This window comes from Serinus canaria, chromosome 1A (genome assembly GCF_022539315.1).
Source record: "Serinus canaria isolate serCan28SL12 chromosome 1A, serCan2020, whole genome shotgun sequence".
Lineage (NCBI taxonomy): Eukaryota > Metazoa > Chordata > Aves > Passeriformes > Fringillidae > Serinus > Serinus canaria.
The window spans coordinates 60,654,717-60,682,652 of record NC_066314.1 but is presented as its reverse complement, the minus strand read 5'-3'; the positions used below and the strand labels follow the sequence as shown (position 1 = coordinate 60,682,652).

General features: G+C 44.9%; 1 protein-coding gene across 3 annotated transcripts in view; it reads right to left on the bottom strand.

The window, feature by feature from the left end:
- DENND5B (DENN domain containing 5B) overlaps positions 1–19,142 on the bottom strand; it is a 104,638-nt gene extending 85,496 nt beyond the window's left edge. For all 3 annotated transcript variants that reach the window (XM_030238017.2, XM_030238009.2, XM_030238010.2), the window contains exon 1: positions 19,019–19,142. In XM_030238017.2, the coding sequence (XP_030093877.1) occupies positions 19,019–19,130 (112 nt within the window). In that variant the 5' untranslated portion in view covers positions 19,131–19,142. The remainder of the gene's footprint in view (positions 1–19,018) is intronic.
- Positions 19,143–27,936: the final 8,794 nt, after the last annotated feature.

Below are 27,936 nucleotides of genomic sequence, written 5' to 3'. Positions count from 1 at the left end.
TTACTAATCAGCATTTCAGATAGCACAAACAGAAAGCTCTCATTCCAGGACTGGGAAAACAAACCCAGCAGAGAGTCTGTTTTCTCAAGGAAGTGACACAGTCTTCTGTCTTGCTCAGCTGGTGGAAACTGGGCTTGCTTTTCAAAGGCATCTCAAATGTATTCAAACATTGTATTCAAATATACCTGAAAAACTGAGGTCTCTGCCTTTTTTACCTTAAGAACTTTGAAGAATTGGCATTTACCCTGAACCAGAGCAATATGCATTTGACAAGGTTATTAAAACAATCTTTCTGCTCAAGCTTGAGCCTGTGCCCTCCAATTTCCTTCTCCACCTCAATTTATCTTCCTCCAATTGAAATCACTGTTATAGCAGATGAGGTTTATCAAGTTTATCAAACAAAAACAGCAGCTCCTACATCCAAATGAACTCAAATGGAAGGCATTCATTTGCACTCCTTCCCAATTCAAGTAACAACTAATTTGGTAGGATGTGAGCTCCCCACTATCTCTCTAGGCAGGCCAGGATTGCTCATGACTGAACTGGTTCAGAACCATCCAGTTGTGTGTGCAAATGACTGCAGCATTTGTAGCCAATGCTTTCATTGCCTGTACAAATAACATTTTTTCCAGTAGACTGCAGGAATGACAGAATAAAGTTTCACCAGACCTACAGTCAATGCCACAGCAGGACTTAAATTTAGGATTTAGGCTCCTCCACTATAACCCTTATGCTTCCAGACAAAAGTAATGCTCCTTTGCCATGGTATATAAAAACTCCTGCTTTCCTCCTGCAGCTCCCAACTGATGTGAGTCTTCCTCCTCCATAGAGGCTTGGTCAGATCAGATGCATTCTCCAGAGCACAGCTTGTCTTGCACAGGCACCCGCCCGGACGGCGCTGAGTGCACACACACAGACCTCTGCAGGGAAGAGAATCCCTGAGGAACAACTCATTTTTGTGTGTTGGACACATGCCAAATGTCCCAAACTGACTCAGGAGAAGGAAATGACCATCACCACCAGGTCAAGAAGGCATTTCAGTGCTGACTTTCCAATTCACACAGCATTTGCTCAGCGTTTTTCAGCACTTCTCTGCAGCTCTGCATGCTGCTGACTAGCAAAGGCAGGGGTTGAAACTGCTATGCCAGGGCTTGTTCCAGCTTGGCAAATTCAATTAAGTACAGCAGAAAAAGTTCTTCTCTGATAGAGCCAAAGATTCTTTGGCTAAGCTGTCTAAATCAACTGCTCTATCTACAAAATGACAATCACACCAGTTTTGTCCTTACTCTTCAGAAATTTATTCCCTGCAACTCCACACCTTTTATCTTTTTTTTTTTTTTTTTAAGGTGAAGAAAATACAAAGGCTACACAAAAAAAGATACTGAGGGTCCTACACCTACCACTTCAATAAATTTGATAGCTCCAAAGCTGCAGTATATACACATTGCCAAAAAGCTGGAGTCCACAAATGGACTGTAAAGAACTTGTTGGCTTCTCAAACTCAGTACTCATTTTAGACATAATCATAACACAGCTATCTAGAAATACTTGATGCAAATTCTTCTCAAACAAAACCCTTACAATTTTTATCTGATCCTCTTAAGCTAATGACTGCACTTCTGTGAAGCTTCTGTGTCCCTGTGTTTTAGTGAAAGAGTCAAGAAAGTCTCAGCTTTGGAAATATAAAATTAACTGCATGAAAATCATGAGCTTCCTCCAGCATATTTCCAAGGGTCCCATATAGATAGCTGGGAATTAATACCATGGCACTGCTGCACCTAAAAGGAGACAGAAGTTTTTCTGCTGCTTGAAAGGAGTTTAGAGGTAGCTGGATGGGCTCACTCTTGAGACATACATTTCATCATTGAACCATCATCACATCTCCTAAGAAAATCATCAGCATCAGCCAATCCAATCCTGCCTAAGTAACATATCCAGACATGACAAGCCCTTCCTTGGCAAACTATTTAAATTCCACAGAACAGCCAGGTAGAGGACCTAGGAGCCTGGATCAGTAGAAGCAGCCTGTGTTCAGACTGCCTACTATGGATCAGCTCTCGTCTTCATATAAGAGCTGGGTACCCACTCATTTAAATTAATCCTATTGACCAGAAATGCCATTTTTCTGGGCCTCAGGTCTTTGTCAGTAGCATTTTCCACCCTTCCAAGTAAAATTTGGCAGAGGAACAGGCTATCAGCTTCTGCAGCAGAAAGCTCAGTACAGAACCAGGCCAGCACATCAAAGACAGTCATTTACTCCTTTAATTCCCTCAAAAAAAAAAAAAAAAAAAATCCTCTTTTCACTGCTGCCTGCACAGCACTGGCTCAGGCACAGTGCTGTGAGGAGGGCCAGGGCAGGGAAGCAGAGCTGGTCGTGCTGTTTGCCAGCTGATGACTGTGTTTCCTTCTGCCAGCAGGGCAGGGAAGCCAGCAAGCCCCTTCTCCCACACCAGCCCCCAGCACTGAGCCACTTGCCAGGGCTGGGAGCAAGTCTGGAGAACAGGCTGATTCCAGGAACAGCCAGAAACACAGCACTTCAGCAGCAGGAGCACGAGTCCCAGTGCAGCCTGCCAGCTCTCTGCCAGCAGCTGGCAAACACTGGTGTGCAGGAGAGTGACAAGATGCCCGGGATGTCTGCAGAGGCATGCCTTGGGCTGCTGTGTCTGGGGGCAAAGGGAAGGTGCCAGTTTCCTCTGGCTGCCACCACAGTCTTAGTATGACATTCAACAGCAGCATATTAACTCACCTGTCACAACACAGCACTTTCAGCCCCATTCCTAGTGATGCTCCTGTGTACCTGCACAGCTACAGCAGGCACACCAGTCACTCCCCTTGATAAAAATGAAAAATGCACTGTAAGAGTGTTAGGAAGGACTGCACCAGGAGAGCAATGGGCTAAACAAATGGGTGGGACCAGAATCCAGGATCTCTTTATAGTGCTGGAGGTCCTGTTCATCTCCAGCTGTAAACAAGAAATCTGCAGAGGCTTTACCAGTTAGATTTGCTCAAGTCCTGCAGCAGGATGTCTTCCTGCCCTCCAGAACTGGATTGTGCAGCTCTGTGCTTTCTCCAGTAGTTATACATAGAAACAATCCATTAACAGGTTAACACACAGCACATAAATAGACCGTATTTGTCAGCATGTCTAAGCCCTACAGGTCGGCTGGTCACTTTATTTAAGAGACTCTGCAGCAGACTCAGCAGGAAAGCAGGAATTTCCACTCTGGATTTTAGGGGCAGAAGACGTTCAACTGTTTTTCTGCTGTTTTTAAGGGAGCATAAGACAAAACTTCAGCACAAGAGAAAAATCAAATGAAAGCTGAACATTATTTCTTCTCCAATCTGTACCTTATATGCTTATGTAGCAGAATAAAGGCAAACAACCTGAATGCAGCCAGATGTTGCATTTCAGAGTTTGGGTGGGGGCTGAAGAAAAAAAATAGAACCCACTTTAGGGATCAGTGCACGCATTCTAAAATACAAATACTTTAGAAGACGTCAACACATCACTAATGTTATTTGGATGTTCAGGTTGCCTGAGGGAGGGCAAAAGGGAGTCCTGCTATTAATAAACTGTTTAGGTTTAAAATTTAAAACTCAAATACAAGGGCACAGCAGTTTTCCAGAAAAAGGCCCCAACTTTTTCAGCATGCAAGCTGCATCACTTCTCCACCAAAACTTGCTTTTAGAAACAGATGGCAGCCTGCAAGACCTACAAATCCTTTGTCTGGAGTGGCAAACTAGGCCCTATTGCCCATCAAAGTCAACCATCACATTGTGAAGCACTGACCCTAACAAATCCATTATGTTTCTTTCTACCACAACTGCTAAACCAAACAAAATGAGTCAGACTTACTAAGAAAGGGTGAGGGATTTTAAATCCCTTTCCCCACCATCCCTGCAAAAATAAAGACAAAGGGGAGAGTCTGCATTGACCCTCCACTGATGAGCCCTGCCATGAGAGCTGCCCCCTTGGGCCAGGCTGCCCGAAGGAGGATGGATTTGGGCTTGGAGCATTTATATGGCAGAGTGCAATGGCTTTGGGATCAGCACGCTCTGTCAGTCAAACTACCCACACAGGCAAAAGTGAATATCTCAAGCAGGAAAGAAAGGCCCTTATGCTGGCTGAATAATTAGGTCTGATGTGCTTTGTAGTTTCTCAGCCCTCCCTTTCCAGCTCTGCCAAAGTGCTGGGCAGATAGAGAAGGGGAAAGCTCTTCACAGGTACTGCAGGGAAGAGAATATAATGTTTTTTCTTGTCTGCCAGCTGAATCCAGGCAATGTGAAGACACAGGAGCTCATATCAAAGAACTGCTTAACTTCAGTCAAGGGAGAAAACAACAGAGAAGCCTACTGAGGTGGTGATGGACGAGGCGATGATGTGGAAAGGATCGAAAAGCCTTTTCCCTGCTATGGCTATTTGGTGCATCTTGACACACAAAAGGAAACACCCATCAATGGTACTCTCAGCAGACACCTCCCAGCAAGGAATACTTTTATCAAAGAAAAGATCTCTCTCAATAGCAGTGGGTCCAGTTTATGAACAACTCAAATCACTTTCATCTCACATATCAAAAAACAAGAGACAACAAGAAAGTCAGCATTCTCAGAGCAACAGTTTGGTTGGATTCTTCACACCCTCATAAAAATTGCTCCCCATCCCCCCTCCTTTACTGATTTTCTTCAGCATAAAACAATCTCTCAAGGACATGGCAACAACGACACTGAAATTCAAAGCATTGAGATCAAACACATGAAGCTGACGCTCATTAAGGGTAAATTATGTCACCTATCCAAAGACTCAAGCTTATTATTTAAGACAATACAACAGTCATTAATCACAGCCATTGTGTACTGCTCGAAAAGCGTCTAGAAAGCTAAAGAATACAAGGGAGATTTATTATGCTACAGCGCCAGATTTAATTACACGGCTTTCTCCTCAGCATCTCGCCACTTGTAGTTCACCACCTGTTTGCACCAGAGGACCTGAAATAAAGATGTGCTGCCCCTGGGGCCAGGCAAGCAAGAGAAGCTTGTGCTGCACTCTTCTGTGGCTGCTGCAGCAGAACAGACCATTTTGGGGGATGCTGGCAGCCAAATCGCTTGTGCTGAGCTATTGTTTTCCTTTGGAAGTTTTAAATTTCCAGATCCTTTTCATACAAGTGCATATACAGAAAAAGCACACCCTTGAGCCCATTAGCAAGGACAAACAGGTTGCTGTCTTCTTCCTAAAGCTGCAGAGCAGAGATCCGTGCCTTCGCCACCACAACAATGTATTTAAGCAGTATGTCTGTCTGCTGGCAGCCCTCTGAGTTTGCATTTTCTTCTATAAATATTTAATGTAGAAGAACTGTTCATGTTACCCACTCTGACCGAAGTGTTTTGACAGCCATGCTCACCACATGACAATGATGCTCTATTTAACACTGCAGCTGCAGATAGGAGGATTTGGTTTCAGTTTTATACAATATTGTGAAACTGATTACCTCCTACAAATAACCACCTAATACATTTTTAAGGAGCAGAATTTAAATGCATTAGCAAGACAATTATTAGTAAGCCACTACAAGAAAGAAAAACAGAAATCTAATTCGTGAATGCAAAAGCCTGCTTAAATTTAACTGCAGTTCCTTTCTTATTAAACCTATTCAGATTGTCTTAAATTTTCACTATCTAGTCTGCAAAAGCTAAGTAGCCTCCTGAAACTGTTCCTGTTATAACTAGAATAATTCCTAAACTTTCTGGACCACATATTGTCATGAGCCCTCAGAGACCTCTACACACTTTTACTAGCCAGTTAATTGAATACACACAGAAGATGTTGATGGCTCAGTGGATCACTCAGCTGGGAGTGATCAAACCCCAAGGGAGTTTTGATCCCAGCCTCTCTAACACACAAAGACTCAGCATGGTCTAGCAGCAACCAACCAAGAGTCAGTGTTTCACATCTGAAGACAGTAACATTTTTTCAAGTAAAGAAAAGTCAGGGAAATAAAAAGGTCTAAGTAACCCAGCCAGTTAAACCCACACAAATAGCTCTGCTACTGTTAGTTATGCAGAAAGGCACTTTAACACGGAATCACTTAAGCACAATTTGGAAAAAAATTATGTAATATAAGAGCAAGAAACTGAGTCAGCAATGTTTATCCTTCCCCACATCCCCTGGCCCCCGGGGGTCGTCTCAGTTACCCAGGGGCTCATTAATGCATTCATCTGTTACAAGCTTGCTGGAAGCATGGAGCAATGCCATTTTGGTGTGAGCAGATTAATCAAGCATAGATTGCCAACCTTCCACTGCAAGGCAATGCCATCTCCTTCTAGGCTATTTCAGCAGGCAGATTCAGCTGGATATTGTAATTTACTTCCAAGATAACTCATAAATGCCAAGTGATTAGCCATCCCTTGCAGCGTCTTTTACTGGAGTTACTCAAAATTTAATGCACTTAATACAGTTTTATGACTCCTAATGCATCATTAGCAGTTATAATATCAGACTACAGGTTTTCATTCTTAACAATATCATCAGAAAGGTCAGAATAGCATTTTAGAACAATAAAGCATGAGGATGAGCTGGTTTGTTCTTGAATGTAGGAAGGGGGAAGATAAGAAAAAGATAGTTAAGAACTCTCTTCCCCAGCGTATTCTGCTTCTGTATCTCCCAGTATATTTTTAAGAAATACAGAAGTGTTTTTCCATAGACACATCTCTGGATGTAATAGCAGCAACACAGTCAAGCTCCTACATCCTTTCATTGAGGTTGAGGAAGGACTTAGACCCTGCAAACAACCATCTGAGAACTGCTATTTATCGCCAAACATAGCTTTGTTCCCACTGCCTGTTATCACACCGTAGGAGCTGAGACTGAGCAAGAAAGACTAAGGATGATGGCTTTAGCACAGCTGTAGGTTTTCACAGGTATGGGTGAATAGCACTAGGAATTATGCAACAGGATGGCAGGACAGAAGTCGTGGTCCTCTCATCTGCAGCTCCTTTTGCTCACACAGGCCTGCTAGCTCAAATAGTCTTCCCTCCCTTCCTTCCTTCCCCCTCAGTACACCAGGAGTTACCTTTTCTCCCCACTCCACCAGATGGGCAGGAGGCAGCACACACTCTGCTTGGATCCCACTCTGGGGTTGCCAATTATTGCCAGGATACCCTCATGGAGGGGCCTCCCCTGCTTTAGGAAGTGCTGTTGCTTTTCCTGCAGCCTTTGTACTATTGTGCTGCAGCACATGTCACAGTTGAGAAGGCCAGAACACACTGATTATCACCAGACAACTTCAGAAGGCTTTAAGCACTTGCCCATCCACAGTAACACCACACCTCGGAGGGCCTCAGGCACCTGCCCATACACAGTAACACCACGGGCACTTCACAAGGCTGAAAGCATCTGCCCTCCTTGCTCTCCAGCCTTTCACAGTCATCATCCTACACACTTTACACCTGTGTGCCCTCTGTTCCCTTTGGCGATTGGTCAGTGCACCTTGGCACTCATTACCCTCAATGCTGGTCACCTGTCCTGCACAGCTGTAGCCCACTGGGGATGAGGCTCTGCTGCAGCCCCACTCCCAATTACCACAAACATCTACCTACACTATCGGAAGGTTAATTAGGATCTCTGCTCTAGCAGCAGGGACTTGCACCAAAAAAATATCCTCTTTCTTTTCCATTCCATCTCTGACAAAATTAAATTGACATGTGTGCTCAGAAGTTTGGAGATAAGATTGGGGGGAGGATAAGATCAGTTGGGGGGAGTGTTGGTATTTTGACTTTTTTTTTAAATAAAAAGGAAACAAGCCTGTTGTGATCATGTTATCAATCACTCAAGCTGGGTTTTGAGTGTGATAACACTGCACTATTAACAACACAGATGGTCTCCTGCTTAGTTAGCATCAGCTTCCCTTTTGAGTTATTCAGTGCATCACAAGCAATACTGGGTCAGAAGTCATTCTCACAAAGTGCTGACAAAATATGAACCAATAACTGAAACCCAATACCGATTTTGAATTGCAGATAGCTTTCAGATCATTATCACCATCATATACGATCTGTATCTTGGATACACCACGGCAATGACTGCTCTGAATGATGCGCTCTCAGCTCTGGGGCAGACCTAAATCTGTGCCTTTTCTCCCTGGTTCCTGGACAAATGGCTCTTCCAGTGCTAACACGGACCTGAAGGCGAGGAGCATGAATACATCCAGGCCCCCAGACAAATGTTTTGTTATTCTTATTCCCGCTGAAAGCATAAGAGCTGAACTAATCGGGCCCCGAGCTCCTGGGTCACAGCCAGGGCACCCACGCCAGGGACCTCGGCCCTTTCTCACCTGCTGACAGGGACAAAGCAGGGCTGAGGGGCCTGAGCTCATTAAGGCACGGTTTTCATGGGAAGTTCAGCCCACATGAGGCTGGAGGGATTTTTTTTTTTATTTTGGTTGTTGTTTTTTTTCTTAACAGTGTGTTAGGCTGAACAAATTTCAACAGGGCTTTTTCTTTCCCCACTCAACTCACCACCCTGTGGGCAGCTCCAAGTAGAGAAACAAAGACATGGGCGTAGAAATGACAACAAGTTATTACCCAGAACTGCTATTGTGAAAATTAACATTTCCCATCACCATTCCCCTTTGGCTAAGTGGAATAGCAGACCACGGTTACAGCTGCCTCACCCCATGCAGATGTTCGTATTTATACAGGAAAAAAATGATTACTTAATAGCATTCCCTACACCAGGATTCTTTAATTCTTAGTCATTCCCAAATTTCAGACACAAACACTAGACAACACATCCCTGCTTGAAATCAGAGAGTCAAACAACATCTGCTATCATACTCACTAAAGCCAGAAAGAGTCAATATATTTGCAAAATATTTGTTGTAAGAGAAACCTATCTTGAACAGCATCATCTTGGGAAAAGGCTAAACACCTAATCCATCCATGCTGAATAGCTGCTATCCTGATTTGCAGAGATAAATGCTCTCCCTTAATAGATTCATAGCGATAGTAGTCACAGACAAAGGGTGACAACAACCACAAAAGGGGTGCAGTAAAGACACTGTAATATCATCCTTCCTGGCCTTGATATTTCTGCAGTGCTTACAAGGCATCACATACAGCAAAACACACCCTTTACACACAGCTTTACACACATCTACCATCAGTCATTTTTATAAAGCACCTGGCAGTTTTCAAGCAATGCGAGTCATGACCAACATTTAATCTTCATATCCTCGCAAAATTTTAGGGGGTTGGGTGTTTTTAGTGTTTCTGTTAGTTTTGTTTGTATCCTTTGGTTTTGGGGTTTTTTTTAAACAAAAAGTGGGAATTCTTCCTCAAATACTCGGTGCTGTGTATTTTTGTGAAGCTATACTGGAAGTGTAAAAGGGAGAAAGCACAAAATCTACATTACAAAAAAGTTCCATTCTAGAAACAGTGCACCAGCCCTTTATCTTTTCCACACCAGCCAGCATCACAGCTGAGAGAAAGTCTGTGTTAACAGAGCTGGTGTTTTGTTTTTAAGCATAAAATTGTTCTTCATTTTAAATTCATGTCAGAGTATTGCACAGCATAAAACAAACAAGAATACCAAGTGGGAATGCTGATAGAAAAATAGTATTGTGTGAATAACTAACTCATCAGCAAATCCTCCCCTCCCTCAACAATGAAAAGCCAAATATTTATTCAATTGCATACTGCATTCTTTGCTCAAATACTTCATAATTTGAATTTAAAACAACAGATCTCAATTTTCTTTCCTGAGCATCTCAGGGGAGACCAGAGGGCCCAGCAGAAGGTATTTATACCATCTGACTGGATTAATCTCAGCAGCAATCTGGAGAAAAAGCAGGAGAGGGGAGGTCTTAAGTGATTTAGATGCTCCAGGTCAGTGAGAACACAGACTGCAGAACCTGTCAGACACCTGAAGTCAGTGTAAGGAACACCTATTTGGACCATGATGGCAGCATCCTCTTCCAGAAGGCTCCAGCTGATTCCAGATGCTGGTCAGGCCAAAGCAGGCTGCTTGGTCCATCTAATCAATATTTCATTGAGGAATTACCAGATAACTGAGTTCTGGTTTCATCATTTCACTACTAGGAGCTCAGCCCTCTTGTGTTTCAGTCACAAGGGACTCAAAGCACCTCTGACACCAGGGCAGCCTTGTGTAAGCAGCAAACGTGGTGATATTTGATTTTCCCTTGTAACTGCAGCTCCTGCTCCCACAGGTGACATGGCATGGCATCGCGTGCCACCGCACGCCAAGGCGCTTGTACGTGCAAACAGCTCTGCATGGGAATGAGCAGGGCTTTAGAGAGATGCTGAGGGGAAAATGCAAATTTATACAAATAATTTCAGTCATCCGTGAAAAGCAGCAGCCACTACACACCCATGGCGGTTGAGCTTGGCTCTTTTTTTTTTTTGTTTAATCCTGTCATTGTTGACACAGAATGGTGTTTCAGATTAAGCCCCCTTACCCTTCCACATGTTAGTCTTTAACATGACAAGAGAATACCAAGAAGGGGGTGGACAGAAGAGACTTCTGGTTTTCATGCTGTGCAACTTACCACTCACAAAGATTCAAAGCATGATTTGACTCTATATCAAGCTTGATATAAAGCTTACTAGGTTTTCTTTTAAGTGCTACTAGATCCCAGAATTATTATTACAATTTGATGGTTAAAATGACTGTAAAGTAAACTCAAATTCATGCTCCAGGATGAGGGGGGCGCTTACTCTACAAGACTGACGTATTTAAACATTGCCTCTGAACACAAACCAAGAACTGCTGACATGTTTGTATGGAATTGAAGGCTGCTCTCCAGTGAGACAGTCCAATTTCTTTACCAATCCACCAAAACCAGACCCCTCACTCCAATATCATATTCTAGTAAGAGTTAATTTTTGTACTATCACTTGAAGCAGGTCACTGAAATCTGGCAAGGTACTTCAAACCACAGAAGGACTCTTCCCATTCCTATTCCTCTTTCCCATGGAATACTCTTCCCATTTCACTCTTCAAGCATCTACTTGGACGTTTTGGTGTTATTTTTCATGGCTTGGGTTGGCATGGAGGTAGAAGCAAAACATCAGACCTCCAAAGGAGAATGGCTTCATGTTTTCAGCCAGGCACCTCCACCAAGCCTAGGACACCCTAATGAGAGAATTTTCAGCTGATCAGACAGATGATTAAAAATGATCTCTGACTCCAAGCAACAAGCACAAATGTAGTTGTTTATATTTTCATACTGGTAATGTAACAGAAATTTCTTCCAGCCATGCCTATATCTGACACCTCAGCAGTCTATCACACATTAGTCATCTCCCCAGAATGTTTCTTTTACTACGATAACCCATCACCATTTCTTCCCTAATTACTTTTGGGATTATCTATACAGCTAATGTGATCAAAAAACCACAGCGAAGGCTTACGTTTCCTGACCAAATTTGGTTTTCCTCAATGCAATTTTTCCTTCTGGATATATTTTTGCTATTTGCTGGTTAAGAGATAGTGAAAAAAAAAGCAAGAGAAGAACAAGAATTGTAGGCTATTTACAGTCATGAGCTATACGCAGATTCACATATTCCACACAGTTCCTCTCCATGCACACCAGAGGTGGCTCAAAAAGAAACTCTTTCCACATATGTAAGTGGTCCTACATGATCTCAAACAGCACCAACCAAAGATCACAGCTTTAACTGCACTGAAGTGCACGCACTGTTTGTTTTTTCCCCTTCATTCACATTTCTCCTTGACTCCAGCTCTCATTGCAACAGACCAGAACTGCAGCAGGAGCAGTGTGCCAGCCACATACCCAGTGCCAGCCCACACAGAGGCTTTGTGGGCTGTGCACTTGCCAGCATGTTTTAGGGACGAGCTGGCATTAAGGACAACTTGATTAGCCCATGACAAACAGGTGAAAGAAGGCAGGCAAGAAAGCCCTGACATCCCTGCCCTGCTGGCTTACATGCAGCTCAGCCTCTCCTGAAGCAGCTGATTTTGGAGTTATTCCTGCATGGAGCTCTGCATTGGCACAGGCGAGCTGTGGGAAGGGTGTCAGGGCACTGGCACTGCTCCTGCAGCACTGGGAAATGGCTCTGGCGAGGACCCGGGAAAACAGCTGAGCAGAGAGATCAATATTACAGTCACGCACCGCCCTGAGCAATTCTGACATACTTATGGTTACTGCTCTTCTGTTTGCAAAGCAGTGGGCATCGCCTTCCCCCGATGCCACCATCATCCAGCACCCTGAGGACCAGGACAGAGGTGGACACCAACACAGGAGCCCCTCCCCTGGCAGCAGGACCTTGACCTCAGGCTCACACAACCACCACGTTCATACACTCCCCACGGACACACGGCCGTGCCGAGCCCGATGCGGCACTGCCGCTGCGCTCCCTGGGACGTGCCACGTTTGTGCCACCTTTGTCTCCTGGGGCTCTGTGCCCCAGGCACAGGCTCTATGTCACATTTGGCTCCCAGGGCTCTGTGCCCCAGGCACAGGCTGTGGGCCTGGGACCCATCTCCCCACAGCCACTGCAGCACTAAGCCGCCAGGATGGGGCCAGCAGTGACTTCAGGCTGCTGCGCAGGAACAAGATTAGTGCTGGATTTAGGTCGTTCTTATAAAGGACAGCAGCTCAGCCATTCTGCCTGGCACTGCTTTGATTACTGCTGCAATTACAGTGTGTGAAGGAAAAGGGCTGCCTCCTGCAATATTAACAGGGCAGTTCTGGGATCCTCACTGAAAAAGCCCCCTCATGTATCACACTTTCTTCCTCTCTGCTACTGCAACAGCCATTGGCAGCCAAACAGCCTCTGAGCATGCAAGAGGTTTTAGTCTGTCTAAGTGGAAATCAAAACAGCAGCTTATCTGGCAAGCAAAGTACAAGAAATTCTCTTTGGTTTAGCATTAGCAAGTCAGTGCTATTGATAGGAATAATGATGCTTTTCCAACCCAATCAGTACCTTATTTTCAAAGGAATACAGTAGAAAAAACTTAGATGAAGGCAAATGTATAACAGAATAATCACATCAGGGCTGGGTGAGCATTTGAATCCTGCATTTCTCTGGCATATATGCAGATAGAGAATAAAAGTGCCATTGCTGAAACACAGCAATACGTCACAGCCATCAGCAATTCCACAAATAGTGTGTCATCCAAGCCAGCAAGAGAGTTACTCCTTATTAAAGGTTATTGTAACTGGAGATCATACTTATCAATAATATTGACAGCTCTTTATAAAAAGCACTGATTCCTTTGGCTGCTGAAATCCTCCTCCAGGAACTAAGTCTTTAATGCATAATTCAATTGGGTTTTTTTTTAAATAAAATTAAAACCTTTGTGGTATTACAGTGGAATTCTGGTTTCCTCCAATAGCAAAAAAAGAACCATTACAGCAATCATACATGAGACCACCTTTGAAGATGTAGAAGAGAGCAGAAACATTATTTCTGTTTCAGCATCCAGTTTTGATTTTCCAAAAGCAGGGATTATCTCAGTACTTGTTTAACTAGAAAAGCAACACTTTATATCTGCAGAATAAGATTTGGTTTCAAATGAACAAAATATTAACCCAGCTTAGATTTTTATCAAACAGGTTTCCTAAATGAATACACAGTATTTCCCTATTATTATGACAGTTCACAAAAAATTAGTTACTTCAATAAACCAGCTAGTCCATCCAATCCCTAATCCATGAGACTTGGTTTTTTCCAGCTATAATGTCAGAAGATTTAGCGCTGCATTTGAGCATCACTTCTTAAGGGGGGCTGGAGAAACGCTTGAATTCCATTCCTCCCACAAGCCCTGCAAAGATGAGAAATCCTAAGCAATCGACCTCAACTGCTTCTGAGGAGCAAGTTAAGCTTTGTTAACTTGAACAGCATAAACCATCTCTGCCTCTACTTGCACCATTCTCATCATTACTTATTCTGGACAATCCCTCCAAAAATGCTTTGTGCAAATCTGGACTACACTTAAAATGAAAAGCAGAACTTCCGTGGCCCGCTTTTCATTTGCGTCAGTTGCGCAAGTCACGAACAGAAATCGCAACTGATCAGATATTCCTCGGTAGAGGGAAACTTAGTCTATTTCCAGCAAACTAGGAAAAATTCCAATTGCCTATTTTCAGAAAAGCCATGCACACAAGAAGTTGTATGGCTGTAGTAATGCCACCAAGTTTCCTGGCAGCACGCAGCCTTGGCACGGAGGAAGCGCGAAGGAGAACGGCGCAGGCGGTGGGGAGGCTCTGCGAGGCGGCAGCACGCAGGTGCCAAGCACACACAAGGACAAAAAAGTCTTTTAGCTTTCTAAAAATAAGAGCCTACTAGATAAGAAGCACAGTTAGCCAGACTGCAGCATGCCCTGTTTGGATTTTAACATTTCATTGAAGGGAAATTAATTACCAATATGTGGATATTTTGTAGGGAAACAGCATAAGGTAGAAGAAATGTGCATTTTCCCCAAGACACTCAGCATTTTCAGTGAGCATGACCAGTATTCACTCTGCTTTGCTGGACATTAAAATAAAGAATTTGATCTTAACAATAGAGTAATGAAGCTCCCTACAGTTTTCAAGCATACACTAAATAGGACTGTAAGACATGGAATCTTTACACAATGGCCAAAACTAGTCAGTGTAATGTAACATTTACAGTTCAGGTGTGGAGAAAAACCCTATAAAGATCTTATAAATCTTTTCACACAGCAACCAGGCAGCCATAACTCCACCAATATTTCCATTCTAAGACAGAGAAGACAACATCCAACATGGTTCTTCAAGTCGCAATTCCCAAGCTGGCTTACTGCACCTTCTTTTCCTCCAAACTATACCCTCAATGGAGTCCTTCCACTTCAGAACAAAACACCCATCCCTAATTCTCATCCCTACTTTCCTTCAGAGCACTAAAGTACTTCCCCAATGAAGTATAGTTCATGTTCTTTTTAATTGAGTCATGTGTACTCTGGATTTTTCTAAATTGTAGTTTGTGACACTCAAACAAGATACTACAAAATTTAATATGTTCCCCAAGCAAATGGTAAAAGATGCTACAGCCAGAAAACCTTGTGCCCTGCACATATAGCTCACTATATATGAACATGAAATTCACATAATATGAAAAAACATATGATAGAAAAAATTTAATGAAGAATTAGGTCTTTTTGTTAAATTAAATGTTAAATATTTACTATAACAAATTCATCTGAGCACATGCAATTCCAAGGCTGATAGTCTCAAAATGGCTTTACCTGAAAGAAGCAGGCAATGAAGAGAAAAGTGAACTGAAATTTATTTTCCATCAGCCCTGAACATGACAGAAAAGCTCCATTCACACTACTTTAGTGGAGCTCAACAGGGCACCGAAACTAATACAGAATTTTTCATGCTTTTCAAGATATTTCACATCAAATATCCTGCTTTTCTTTTATGACCTCTCCAACTATTAAACGTCAAGAAATCCTTAGATAGTTTCCTTTCCTCCTTCAAGTCCCTGGAAAGAGCCTGGAAAAAAGAGTCCCTGGGAAAAAAAAAGGTTGGTTTTTTTTTTTTTTCTCCATCCTTGAGTGAGAGATTTGTGATAAGGGCCACAAGTGTTTTGACAACATCATAATCTACACACAATTTTGCTGTGTGTCTGGATACACTACCAAGTTAAGCAATAGGTAAACAGCTTTTAGCTGCTCAAAATTAGTTCACTTAAAAACCCCAAATCAGCCATCTGAAGAGCCAGCTGTGAAGCAGCTCACAAAAAAAAAAAAAAGAAAAATCTTTTTCTGTACCAGAAAATATCATACATGCAAAAGACAAAAAAATAATCTAAGCAAAATGAACTGTTTGCTTGGTGGAAAATTCTCATCTACCAAGCTTATTTTAAGCCCTGAGCATCCATTCAGTGGAAAAAGAACTATAAACCAAAATATTCTCCCCTAAAAGCATGTCAAAAATGTTATACAACCATAAATGTTGATTTTATTTCATTTTCTGAACAAATCTATCAACACTACAAGAATCAGAAAAGCAGTTCTTTGCCCTGCTCTCACGAGAAACACTGAAATATTTCACTTCTTGCCTGATGCAGCAGATGAGGATTTTTTTGGTGCTTTTTGCTGTTTTCAACTGAAGAAAGTTTTTGTCAAAAGAGATTTTGGGCTTAAGGTAAGGAAAGCCTCCACACCAGAGAGTCCTGGGCTGTCCCCAGCCAAGGCAGGGCACAGGTCAGGGAGCTCCAGGTGACACCAGAGGTGATTCACAGGCAGCTCCTCAGCACACGGTGTACCACGGTGAGCTGCCTGAATATCATCACAGGGTCCACCTCAAATCCTCAGAGATTTTCCAACTCCTGCTTCTCTCTTCACAGGAGAGCCCTGGGGCCTCCAAAGCAGCAGCAGAGCTCCTCTTGTCCCTTCTCCTGCTCTTTGCTCAGCCCCAAGGCAGCTCCATCAGTCAGAGCTGGGGTGAGCAGGGCGCTTGGTGAACACTGGCTGCCAAGGGATTCACGGGTTTGGAGATAAGCAGGTTCTTGATTACTTTTTTTTTTGCTAAACTGGGGATGATCTGTGCAGCAGCTTAAGTCACAGCAACTTTTCATTGATGCCTTGTGACTTAGCTCAACAAGCTCTTTAAGCACAAGGACAGCACGATGCAGCTATCACAGCTACATAACACTGAAAGGACAGGCTCATTTACTTCCACAAAGAATTTTAAGAACATTTTTAGAAAGAATAGCCATTTGTGGGTTCCCTGTGACAGAACAGACTTTCTGCTCCCTCAAGCATCTTTTTCCCACCCATTACAGCAGAGAACTCTATTGTAGTACCTTGGATTTTGAAACCTGTAACAGACTTCTAGATGGCCTCTCACTACCACCTGCCTACAGCAGCATTACTACACCCCAAGCTTTAACAGAAATGTTTTCTCAGCTACACCTCGAACCAGAGTTAATTTTTCCATGGCTGTATTATATTTGTGGCCCACAGCACTCCCTGTTCCTCCCCAGCATTTCCCACTGCTGAGCTCCCAGCTGATAGCAGAAAGCTCGTGTCACGAGTCCCTAAAAATATAACATTGCTCAGTGGCAATGTTAAGTCCCATCATATTTCTGTTACTCCACTTCTTGCTCTATCACATCCCAACCCTCCTAAGGTATTAAGAATGCCTCCAGAACTGGCACTACCAAAAGTGTTTGTATGTCCAAACCATATTGCTGGACCTTGCCTAGTTGAAACCAGTTACAAAGACATTGCTTCAAAAATTACTACTTTTGTTAATTTCTCTTTGAAATTATTCACAGCTGCACTGTATTTTCTAAATGGGTATATCCTGTATGTGCCAAAATTACTTTCTTTCATAGAAAAATGAAGAGGGAGATTACTTTAGGTTTGAAATCTGCTTAGTGTTGCTGGAGCAGTTCAGCCAAACAAACCTACTGTATGACCACAGAAGAGGAGCCCTGTAGTCGAGGCATTACATTTGCACAAACCCACCACACTCAAGCTGTCCTTGAGCAGTGCTCCCCAAGAACACAGCTGTGCACCTCCCTGGGAAACGGTGCAAAAATCAGCAAAAGGCAACTTGGAAAGTCCAGGTACATCAGGGGAGGCACAGCCTACCAGCCAACACAGCTTTAAAAATAGTTTCTTTTCAGATAGATGACTCAGAGTTTAGGTAGCAGAAACCCCAATAGATCATACCATGCAAATCAAACCCTGCACAACATCAGCTGGGAGGTGGCTCCTGGGAGTCAGGAGTTTTCTACTAAAAGCAGCAAAACTGAAAACACACAGCTGTGGTCACAAGTACATGTGAAAAAACAAAGAGATGAACGTACATTTAGCTAATGCTCCAACTTGGAGTCCCCAGGGCTACCTCCATACAGTAGTGTGTGCTCACCACCAAGGGTAGAGACTTAGTTACCCTGCCTTAAGATAAGGCTCCTTGGAAACATTCGTGCATCCGCCCCTTTCACTGGTGACAAAAACATGAACTTCAACCAGTGTACATTGACCAGTGATACAGATCACCGTGTCTTTCTCTTACACAACCAGAAGGCAAGGTACTTCCTGATGCAATAGCTCATTAGGATCTCATCCTCAGGATCCCACTGCCAGGCAGAGGGGCTCACAGCTGCCTCCAACTCTAGCCACGAACAGCTCCTTTGCCTGCAGTGTGAATGCATGGGAATGGGCAAACGTTGGCACTTAAACACTTCCAAACTTGGAACTCCATGAGGAAACGCTCAGCTTCCATGCAATCAAGCCCTGTTATTAAGCCTGAAGTTGATCAAATTTTATATGTAAAAACCTTAGTTTCTTTTGCATAAACAAAAGTGACATTGAGAAGAACCGCTGCCTTATGCCAGCATGATCAGCTCATATCCAGTCATGAACCCACCAAAAATAAACATTTTAGAAAATGTGTTTGAGCCTACAGCAATAGTTTTGTTCCTTTTTTTGTGTAACGTTTTTGGGGTAGAGGGGGAAAGAAGAATGCGGGAAGACTATTTCTGAATAGACATAAGGTGCGAATAAACATAAGAAAGATACGATTCCATTAATATATTCAGTTCTTCCCAGATCCCTCCCCCTCCTTTCCAGCGCAGAGACTGAAGAAAATGCATCTGCCCCGGCAGAAAGCTCGGTCATTCGGCTCCCTCCAATTCCGTAACCCTGGGTTCCCTTCCCCTGCCAGTGGCGCCCCGCTGGCCGCGGCCGGGCCGCTGCGCCCACCCCGCCACGGCAGGGACCGGGCCAGCGGGGTCAGCGCAGCCCGGCCTGCGGGGCACGGCGCATCCCGGCGGCCAAACGCTCCCCACCGCCCGGCGGGAGCTGCCCTCGGGGGGATGCTCCCCCAACCCCTCCGGTGGATGCTTTATCCTTCAAAGTCGCTCCCTCCTCGCGGCTCCCACCGGCGCGGCGACCCCTCCTCCTCCCCTCCTCGGGGGGAGCAGACATTTTGAGGCAGCGCATCCCGAACGCCCGCCGAGCCGCAGCGGTGCGGGCGAGGCCTCCGGCGGCGCCGCTCACCTGCCAGCTCGTCGGGCTCCAGCCCGCTCTCCGCGTCGATGCCGCACAGCACGAAGTAGTGGGCGAACCGGCAGGGCGCCGCGCCGGGCCCGGGGTTGCCGCTCCCGCTCATCCCGGCGGCGGCTCCGTGCGGCGGCAGCAGCGCGGCTCGGGCGCGCCCGCGGGCCGGTCACGGCGCGCCGCCCCCCATCCCCGGCGGGGCCGCGCAGGCGGGCACCGAGCGGCGGCAGCGGCGGCTCCGGCGGGCGGCAGAGAACGGGCGGGCGGCCCCGCTGTCAGCTGAGCGGGGCGGGGACGGGCGGGACACGCGGCGCTGCCGGACCGCCCCCGCGGGGCATTTAAACCCTGCGAGGCCGCCCCCACCCCGCGCCTTGGGCCGGCGTTCCCGGCGTGTCGGGAGAGCCGCGGGCGCCTTTGTCACCCGTTGTATCCGCGATTGAAGCCCAAAGCTCCCCCGCGTGTGAGCAGGAGAGGTTGGCTTCATTTAAATAAAGCAGGAGACGCTGCCACTTCCTATCGGGAATGTCTCTTCCCAACCCCCCCCGCCCCAGGAGGGAGCTGCCGGAGCCCCGCTGCCGGAACGGGCCGAGCCCCGCCCGGCGCCCGGGCTGCGCTCAGCGCTTCCTGCGGGAATCCTGCCGGGGGAAACGGCTGCTTCTCCTCCCCAGCCCAGTGTGGCAGCAACAGCCACCACCCGCGGCGGATGGCTTTTGTGCGGTCTCCATCCCCGCGCCGTGATGCATGGCACCCGTACCACGTTACGGGAGAGCTATTTCTTAGCTACTCGCACTCCGTTTCAAAGCAAATATCTAAAATCTTGCTTGGTTCTTAGTTCACTTAAGATTTTACTAGCCATTCTGCCGCGTCCAGAAATAAATCAGCATTATTAGTAACGAGAATCCTTCTCGTTAGGATCACCCGATGCCAAAATACTGGCAGCTCTGCACGCGAGCGGCACCTACTTTTAAAGGGGCAGAGATGAGTCTTTTGAAGTTCTAACTTTTTCTTCTCCAAAGTGATAAGATCCCCCCCACATGTCAATAATTTTGACATCTGGATATCATAAGGATATCATATCATTCATTATTTTCCAGTATTCCGGTATTATCCAGTATTCTGGATATCATATTGTTCAACATTTTCACTTTTATCCTTTTATGTTTCATCTGTTTATTAGTCTTGTTCTATGCCACCTAATAATTACAGTCTTGTCACTTTCTTGCTGTGGACTCCTATGACCCCTTCATTTTACTTCTTAGCAGTGTGAATCACATATTTTCTTTTTATGGTTTACATATGTCCTTGTTCAACAAGTGCCTTTGATAAGAAAATGCCTACAAGGAAACTGATAATTCATCCACCTTGTGTCATTTTATGGAGGTACATGGAGTAACTGTTTGACCTGGAAGCTGCCTAGGTCAGCATCTCTCTCTCTTCATCCCATCAAATTAACAAATTTTATGCCCTTTTATTTCTTAGCTTCCTCTAGTGTTCTAATGAAAGCAGACAGGAGCTAAACTAATTTTTTCCCTTCCCAACAACCCCAATCTCCAATAAAAATTTTTTTTAAAACATTAAAAAGAAGACAAATCCTCTCTCACAATCTCCAATTCTTGTAGTTGCAGCACTCAGTGACAACCTGAACATTTCTGGAGCTGCAGAGAAATTTTCTGTGAGACCAGTACATTTCTCGACTTTGCACCAGAGGTAGGTTGTTTTATTTAGTTTGGTTTGTTTATTAACTTGTATGTATCTGCTTATTCAGCTTTAGATCAGATGGTAAGAGCTTGACAAGTCAATCTCTGACTGTCATTCAAAACCAAGTGCTTATGTTATAGGTATGTTTGTTTTTTGAGGCCCAATGGCATGGATGTCTCCAGGAAGTCCAAGACAGAGGCTTCATCAGCCCCTCTAAAGGATGCATGAGTTAAGGCTGCTTCTAAAAATAACCTAAAAATTAACACAATGGTTCTGACCTTTTTACCATGAGTAAAAACCAGCTGCTAGCTGGTTCTAGATTGCTTTCATTTAGCTGTCTTCTGTACAGGCCATTTTTTTCTTGAATAAAGTTCAGTGCACAGACACCTCAATCTCAATAAAATCAGTATGTATATAGCAATAAACAAGAGAAAAAAGCACAACACATGGGATTGGAGGTGTGAAATTAATGAATTCATTCTTCCTGGGTTAGCTGTGAGGTTGAGCTCCCACTTCTATACGTGCAGCTGCCACAAACACTTTTTTGTGGGGGCACCAATTTGTTTTCCTAAGACAACTGAACTTCTGGTCACAAAGTCATCCTAATGAGGCCACTCAGATCTTTTGCCAAGCAGTGCCAGCAGACCCAGCTCACCTGGGCTCTGGTAAGCCATGCTATGTCCTCAGGATTTTCTCACTGAAACCCCTCCATCTAAGTTGTTCTAATATTTCCCTCCAAGCTGATCTAGCTTTAGATACTGCATACTGCCTTTGGGTATCTCTCCTTCACTTTCAGGGTTTTTTTTCCCACCTCCATCCTGGCTCTCATCCCAAGGAATCTGTAACTTTTATTACATTTTAGCAGAACCTAGGCATTTTGGTTGTCCTTTCACCATCCAAATCCACCCTCTGCTGATCACCAGTGCCTCCTTAAAAAGGCTGCCCTGCTTTCAATACTTCTGCTCTACTTGCAACATAGAGTGCTTAGATTTTACAGAAGTCACAGCAGGTCCACAAAGGTGCTGTGGAGCTTCTTGCAAGAGTGAGAGAAAAACAGAGATGAGGCCTAAAAGCATCACAAAGTGCTGCACATACTAACTAATCAGGTAAATGCCATGAGAAAACATTTGTACAGCCTGGGAAGCAGCAGTGCCTGATAGGATTGTGCCATGAGACACATCTAGGATGATCAGAGATAACTGGCTGGGATTATGAGTATTTTTTCTTTTCACCAACAAAAAGTGTTGAAGTTCCACAAGGGATTTGAATAGGATGGGTGTCCTCTAATCAAATCATATTAACAATAGAGGCAGATGAGGTTTGTCCCTGGCACAGCAGAGCAAAAAGCAGTGTCAGAACTTCTTATGAGTTGCTCCAAGGAACAAGGATAAGGTAGGACTGAGGATTTCACACTACAGCAGGCACAAAAATCTTACTGGCATAGACCAGATCTGCCTGTGACCTTTCACTTTGGTCTGTTCTCCCGTGGCAGCAGTTTTGTTCCTTCACCAGCTGGATTGCCACTGGTTCAGCAAAGCAAGGGAAGGTTTTTGGCTTGGCAGATTTGTTCTTCTTCCTTAGGTACTTGTATCTCTAGTTGCCATGAATATTTCTCTCAATGTCAATTTGTTTCAGGTTTCCCTCTCCGTAACCTCTTGGTGAGTCTTTGTTCCTCAGAACCTGTTAGTTTAAACTGGGTCAAATGCTAACAAGCATGTCAGCTCCCCTGCCCTTAAGATCTGCCATAAAAGATCAGACCATCAAGCTCTTTGTCCTACTTTTGCAAGAAGCCAATGCCCAATGCTTCAGAGAGGTGGAAAAACCTGCAATTTAAAGGTTGTGTCCCTTCCCCTTGCTGTGACACTCTTGCTTCACTTTCTATTTTCTTCATCGTTCTTCCATGAACTGGAAATCATGCTGCTGTGATGGATTGCTCACTCCTCCTCACAGCTCCACAGTTGCCTCTCTAAGATCTTTCACAAGCTGCCAAGCCACATTGATTTTCCATTGAAAGCCTCTCCTGTTTTGCTCTAGTATCTATGGGGTCATGAGATCCTGTAGTATGGAAGGAAGGAAAACCACTAAGATGCAATATGAATGTTGGTAATGCTCAGGACATTCCAACCCTTGGCTGATTTTTGAAGGACCAGTGTTGGCAACTCCTTCAGGAGGAGCGGATGTGAATAGTCATGGGATAAGGGTGGGTTAGGGATGGACTGTAAGACTGAAATCCAAATCATTCTGGCACAAAGGGCAGAAGATTCTATAGCAGAAGTTGGGAAAAAAACAACAGCAGAAGATTTTATAAAGAGGTTCATGAAGAATTCAATTTTCATTCTCTGAGCTTATGCAAGAAGACTGCTTAGAGCATGGGAGAAGTGTTGGCTGCCTTAGGGTCTAAACCCAAATAAACCATAAGGCATAAAGCCTTATGCACTTCCTCCAGCCCAAGCCATTGTTGCTTAGAAAGCAGATACTGCAGGCACATATTCTAATATCTTATCAAATTATAATACTATTAAAGCAAGTAGCTCACCTTCTAAAACTGCCTCATATCTATAAAGATTAAGCTTAAATAAAAGCACATGGTTTTCCTCTGCCACATTGTGTAATTATTATTCATCCAGCAGACTTACAGATATAGTAAAACATGATTACTTTCCCGAATCTCTGCCATAGGACCTCTGAAGCTCCAGTGATTTAAAATTTGAAGGTTTTAAATCTCTAATTCCCTATTGTAGCCCATTGCATTTTATTAATTTTATGTACATTCATCATACATGTGCCCTTGCATTGCAAACACATATAGATGCATTCCACTGTTATCTGCTTTCTGAAAGGATCCTTGAGGGAGAGGTTTCATGAGGCAACTGAAATTATGCAATAGTTTATTGCACCTTCTCCCCCCCTCCTTCCTGGGACTGGCTCTGTGCTCCCACTGCTTCCTTCACAAACAAATCTGCAGCCTTGTCTGCCTCTCCTGAGTGCATCCAGTTCACCATCAGCAAACAGATCCCAAAACACAGGCAGGGGTGGAACTGTGTTGTCCATTTTCATTCACATCATTATCATGCTGCAAGCCAGGCTTCTCAGCATGCAGCTCATCCCTCTGCTGAGGGGGCAGCTCTGCTTCAGGGCTGGCCTCTCTGGCCTTTCAAACCTCCCCCATCCTGAATCAGCCTCCTCAAGGGTTTAGTCTTGGAGGGGGGATGTGACAGCAGCCCCCCAAGCAGATAGGGTACACAGAGGTCAGACTTCACACACCGCCTCAAAAACCACTCCTAGGCACATCCTGTGTTTGCCAAGCCTGGTTTCTGGAGGTTTTGGAGCTCTTTCCTCTCCCCATGTTCAGTGGCACAGTATGGCAAAAAACTGTAGTGATTCCTGCCATTTTCCTCCACTCCTGCCTGTAATTCTACACTGAGCTTGTGAGATGCACCTTCTCCTGCCAAGCAGGTGATGGCTTGCTCCAGCCCCTCCCTTCATGAAGTCAGGAGAAAGATCATATGTAACCATTACCTTTTGTATGGTTCACTGCCAAGATCCTTGGGTCAAAGACCTTATTTTGCTCTGAGTAAGGTACACTTCCTGCTCTTTGGATGTAGAAGACACACAGACTGTTCCCACTCTTACTGAGATAAAACCTACTGAGCAAAGTACTGCTTGGATAAATCACTGGCATGTCATGCACTGATGGAGGTGTTGTGCTGGGACCATCAAGCTAAAGCGGGAACACAGACATTTCCATCTATCTCTGACAGCATCACTCACTTGCTGCACGACCTTGGCCAAATTGCTTGTGACCTGACTTGCAGAAGCCCTTGTGCAAATCAGGTCACTGTGTTTCAACTGCCCTCAGGAAAAGAAAGCAAACACTGCCTGAACATCTGCCAGGCACAAAGCTCCATTGTTCCCCAGGCTGGCCCGATGGCGTTGCACCAGGAGGCAGATGCACCTCTGCAGGGCAGCAGCCCCGAGTCCCTCCAGCCACGCTTCCCAACACCATCATCTGCTGACAGATGCCTTTCACACCAGGCCTGGGATGAGGCAGGCATTCAGTGAGGACAGTAAACCTCTGCTCTTCATTTTGAACTAATTTCTGCTCTCTGCTGAAGGTGTTTGTTTCCCTGCCTCCAAATTCCAATTCCTCTGTTTTCAGTTCTCCAGGACCCAAACTGTCTGTTGAAAGACCTGAGAAGGCAGAAGAGTCTTGCAACATAGTACAGCTGCCCCGGTAAAGCATGAGGAAAAGGCTGTGGGCTTCTTTTTAAAGCACTAGAGCTTCAAAGGCACATATTGTGGCAAGGAGAAAGGCATGAGGGGATCCTGGCAAGCTGCTTGGACCACATGCCCACAGCAATATTGTCTGCAGTGGCAGGGGTTCAGGCACATCTGTGTCAGTGGTCTGTGCTCCCAGTTAGATGATCCCTGGCACTGGGAATGCTTCCAGAGAAGATACATTCAGGCTGTCACATCTACCTGAGTAACACCATTGTGTTCAAAGCCTGGTCACAAATATTGCCTGCCTTTATCTCAGTTACCAAAAATCGGGTAATCCCATGTCTGCCAATACCAGTGGAAGCGTGAACCAACCCCACTGGTTTCAAGTGCTCTGGACAAAATCTGTCCATGAACAGCAGGTAATTCCTTTGTCAAAATGCCTTTGGCATTATTACAAATGTAATTAGAGTCTGATTCAAACTTCCCTTTGAAGCCTCATTCAGTAAGAAGTGCCAGACACCCTGCATCTACATTACAATGCATCCTAGCACACTCGAAAGCCCAAGGGCATGCTAAAGAAATCCAAAGCCATCGAATCCATAGCCAATATACAACATGCAATCAAGGGCGGATGAAAAGTATTTCCTGCAATGAATATGCATTGTGAATTGTTGTGTCATTTAGCAAGGACTGCCTTTGCTCTGTCCTCTGCGTTCACATCATCGCAGTGCTGTTGCTCTGAATGTAGAAGCAGTTCATACTAATCAAGGGTCTGTTTCAATTCCCCTACTAGCACTTTTAGCAAAAATCTAAACATTTACAACTACAGGTTCAGCCATATCTCTCTGCCACTTATTCCTCATGCCCAAGAACAGCTCATGTCCTTGCAGTATTTGCTGCTCAGGAGAGTTACTACTGACAGCAGCCACACTGCAGCTTTTCTGTGCTGGCTGACTGTGCTCCTGCTTTACTGGAAATCAGCTCTGAGCTCACACAGAGGAGCTCAACCAGAAGGACAGAGATCAAAGCAGTTTGCTTCTCCTTGAAGATCATATTTCTTAGTGACTTCCTTGCAAAGCAATAGTCACGACTTCTTTAGGCCCAGATCCATGCTGAGCAATTCCAGCAGTTCCCATCAAGCACATCCTTTGGGGGTGGGAGCATTTGACACTGCCTAATGTGGCAATGAGCTAGCTCAGTACCTCCCTCCAGGCTAAAATTCAACTGTCACTGGGAAACCCAGTAAAAAGTATTTTCCCAGCTAAATCAGAGCCATTGGCTTCCTGGTGCTCAACACTATCTGGCAGGGATGAAGGCAAGAGATGGCCTTTGGTGCCAGGCACTGTCAGAGTGTCTGGCAGCTCCAACTCTGATGTCAGCCCATGGGTACACTGAAGGGACCCAGACTGGAAACAGAACCTTGGGATGGCTTGCTGGGGGTCCATGAATGGACTGGGCAGGACTGTGGGGAGCTAGAGACCAGCCATGCAATGACATTGCTTGGGCAAGGACTGACAGCCCCAGAGGTGCTGAAATAGGTCCTGGGCTGTGGGCAGGGGTGGGGAGGGCCAGGGCCAGTAAGACTCATTAGTGCCTTCAAGGCCCTAACACAGCACATGCAGCTGAGATGTGCTGATTTCAGTGGTGGAAGTGCTTACCTTCTTGTCTGGAAGATAACAGAGCCTGTATGCTTCATTGTTCTTGGGCCATATATTCATATTGAGGATTAGTTCACCTGCAGGTGCTCCTGTCCTGACTCCCCCAGCACCAGTTCATGGTGCCACAGCTGAAGAGGGTCAAAGTGACACTGCTGTCACAGTGACAGAGCTTTAGGGTCATGGTGACACTGCTGCTTCCACTCAATGCAGCTGCTTGCATTGGAGATTGCACAGCACAAGGTTGGGGGTTCTCAGGTTCCTTTGCTCTTCAGAGCCCTGGGAGCTGTGACAAGGAGTTGTCCAGCAGCTCCTCTGCAACCTGCCCAGCCCTGCAGGTAACAGGTCCAGCTGGAAGCAAGCTGCTCCCAACAAGCCATTTGGGTGTCACTGCACCATGTCCTCTGCTGCAGGGTAAGAAATTGCAGTGTACTGCCAACACACTGAACTTGCAGAAGCTTGAGTTAGACAAAGACATTACATAAGGGCTAAGGTCAGCTTGAGTTATTCAGCAAACCAAGCCCATAGAATAGTTCAGGTTGGAAAAGACCTTTGGCATCCTCGAGCCCAGCTACTTGTCTATTCACAAGTGTGTTTGAAATCTATTGATAAAAAAAGTGACAGAGTTGCCTGTATCCTAAAGCAGAGGTATTCCAAAACCCATTTTAGAAGATATGCTGCATAAGTATGGGCGAGAAAGCCAGTGGAGCTAACACTTTGTAGGATATCAATGAAAACTGAGAGGAGTTTCAAAGACTAAGTTTTTTCAACCGCTTATGACCTTTCCATGCCTCCATGTGCATAAACAGCAGCTATTCTGTCCTTGGTCATATCCAACTTCAGTTTCACCCTGTTCATCACGTGAGGGAGCTGACTGGTGTTGCGGGGGAGTTTTGTGTCCATTTCTTTCCTTGCAGTGGTATCACTCTCTGGATATTAATGCTAAATAATGAATAGCACAGGTCCTGACATAGCTGACCCTGACTCACAACTATGTGTCTTGAGGACCCTGACACCCTCCCAAGACACAATAGCAAACATCAGCCAAAAGAGGAAGAATATTGTGTCAGGTTCTTGGCAAAGAGCTTCCTCTAGATGCTCTAGAGAATAAGCACCACCTGTCTGTCTTGTCTGTCTCAGATCTCCACTGTTTCCTCTGTTCCTGGGTCCAAATTTCTGGCAGACTAACATGTGGAAGGTGAAAGGAAAAGTTCTCCTGCTGTCAGGATCTGAACAGCGGTGGAAAACTAGAAAAGTTGAATTGTGAAAGCAAACCAGCTGCTGTGAACTGATGCAGTTCCTTGAAAATTTGATTTGCTTACCTTGCCCCTTGGCACCAACTGC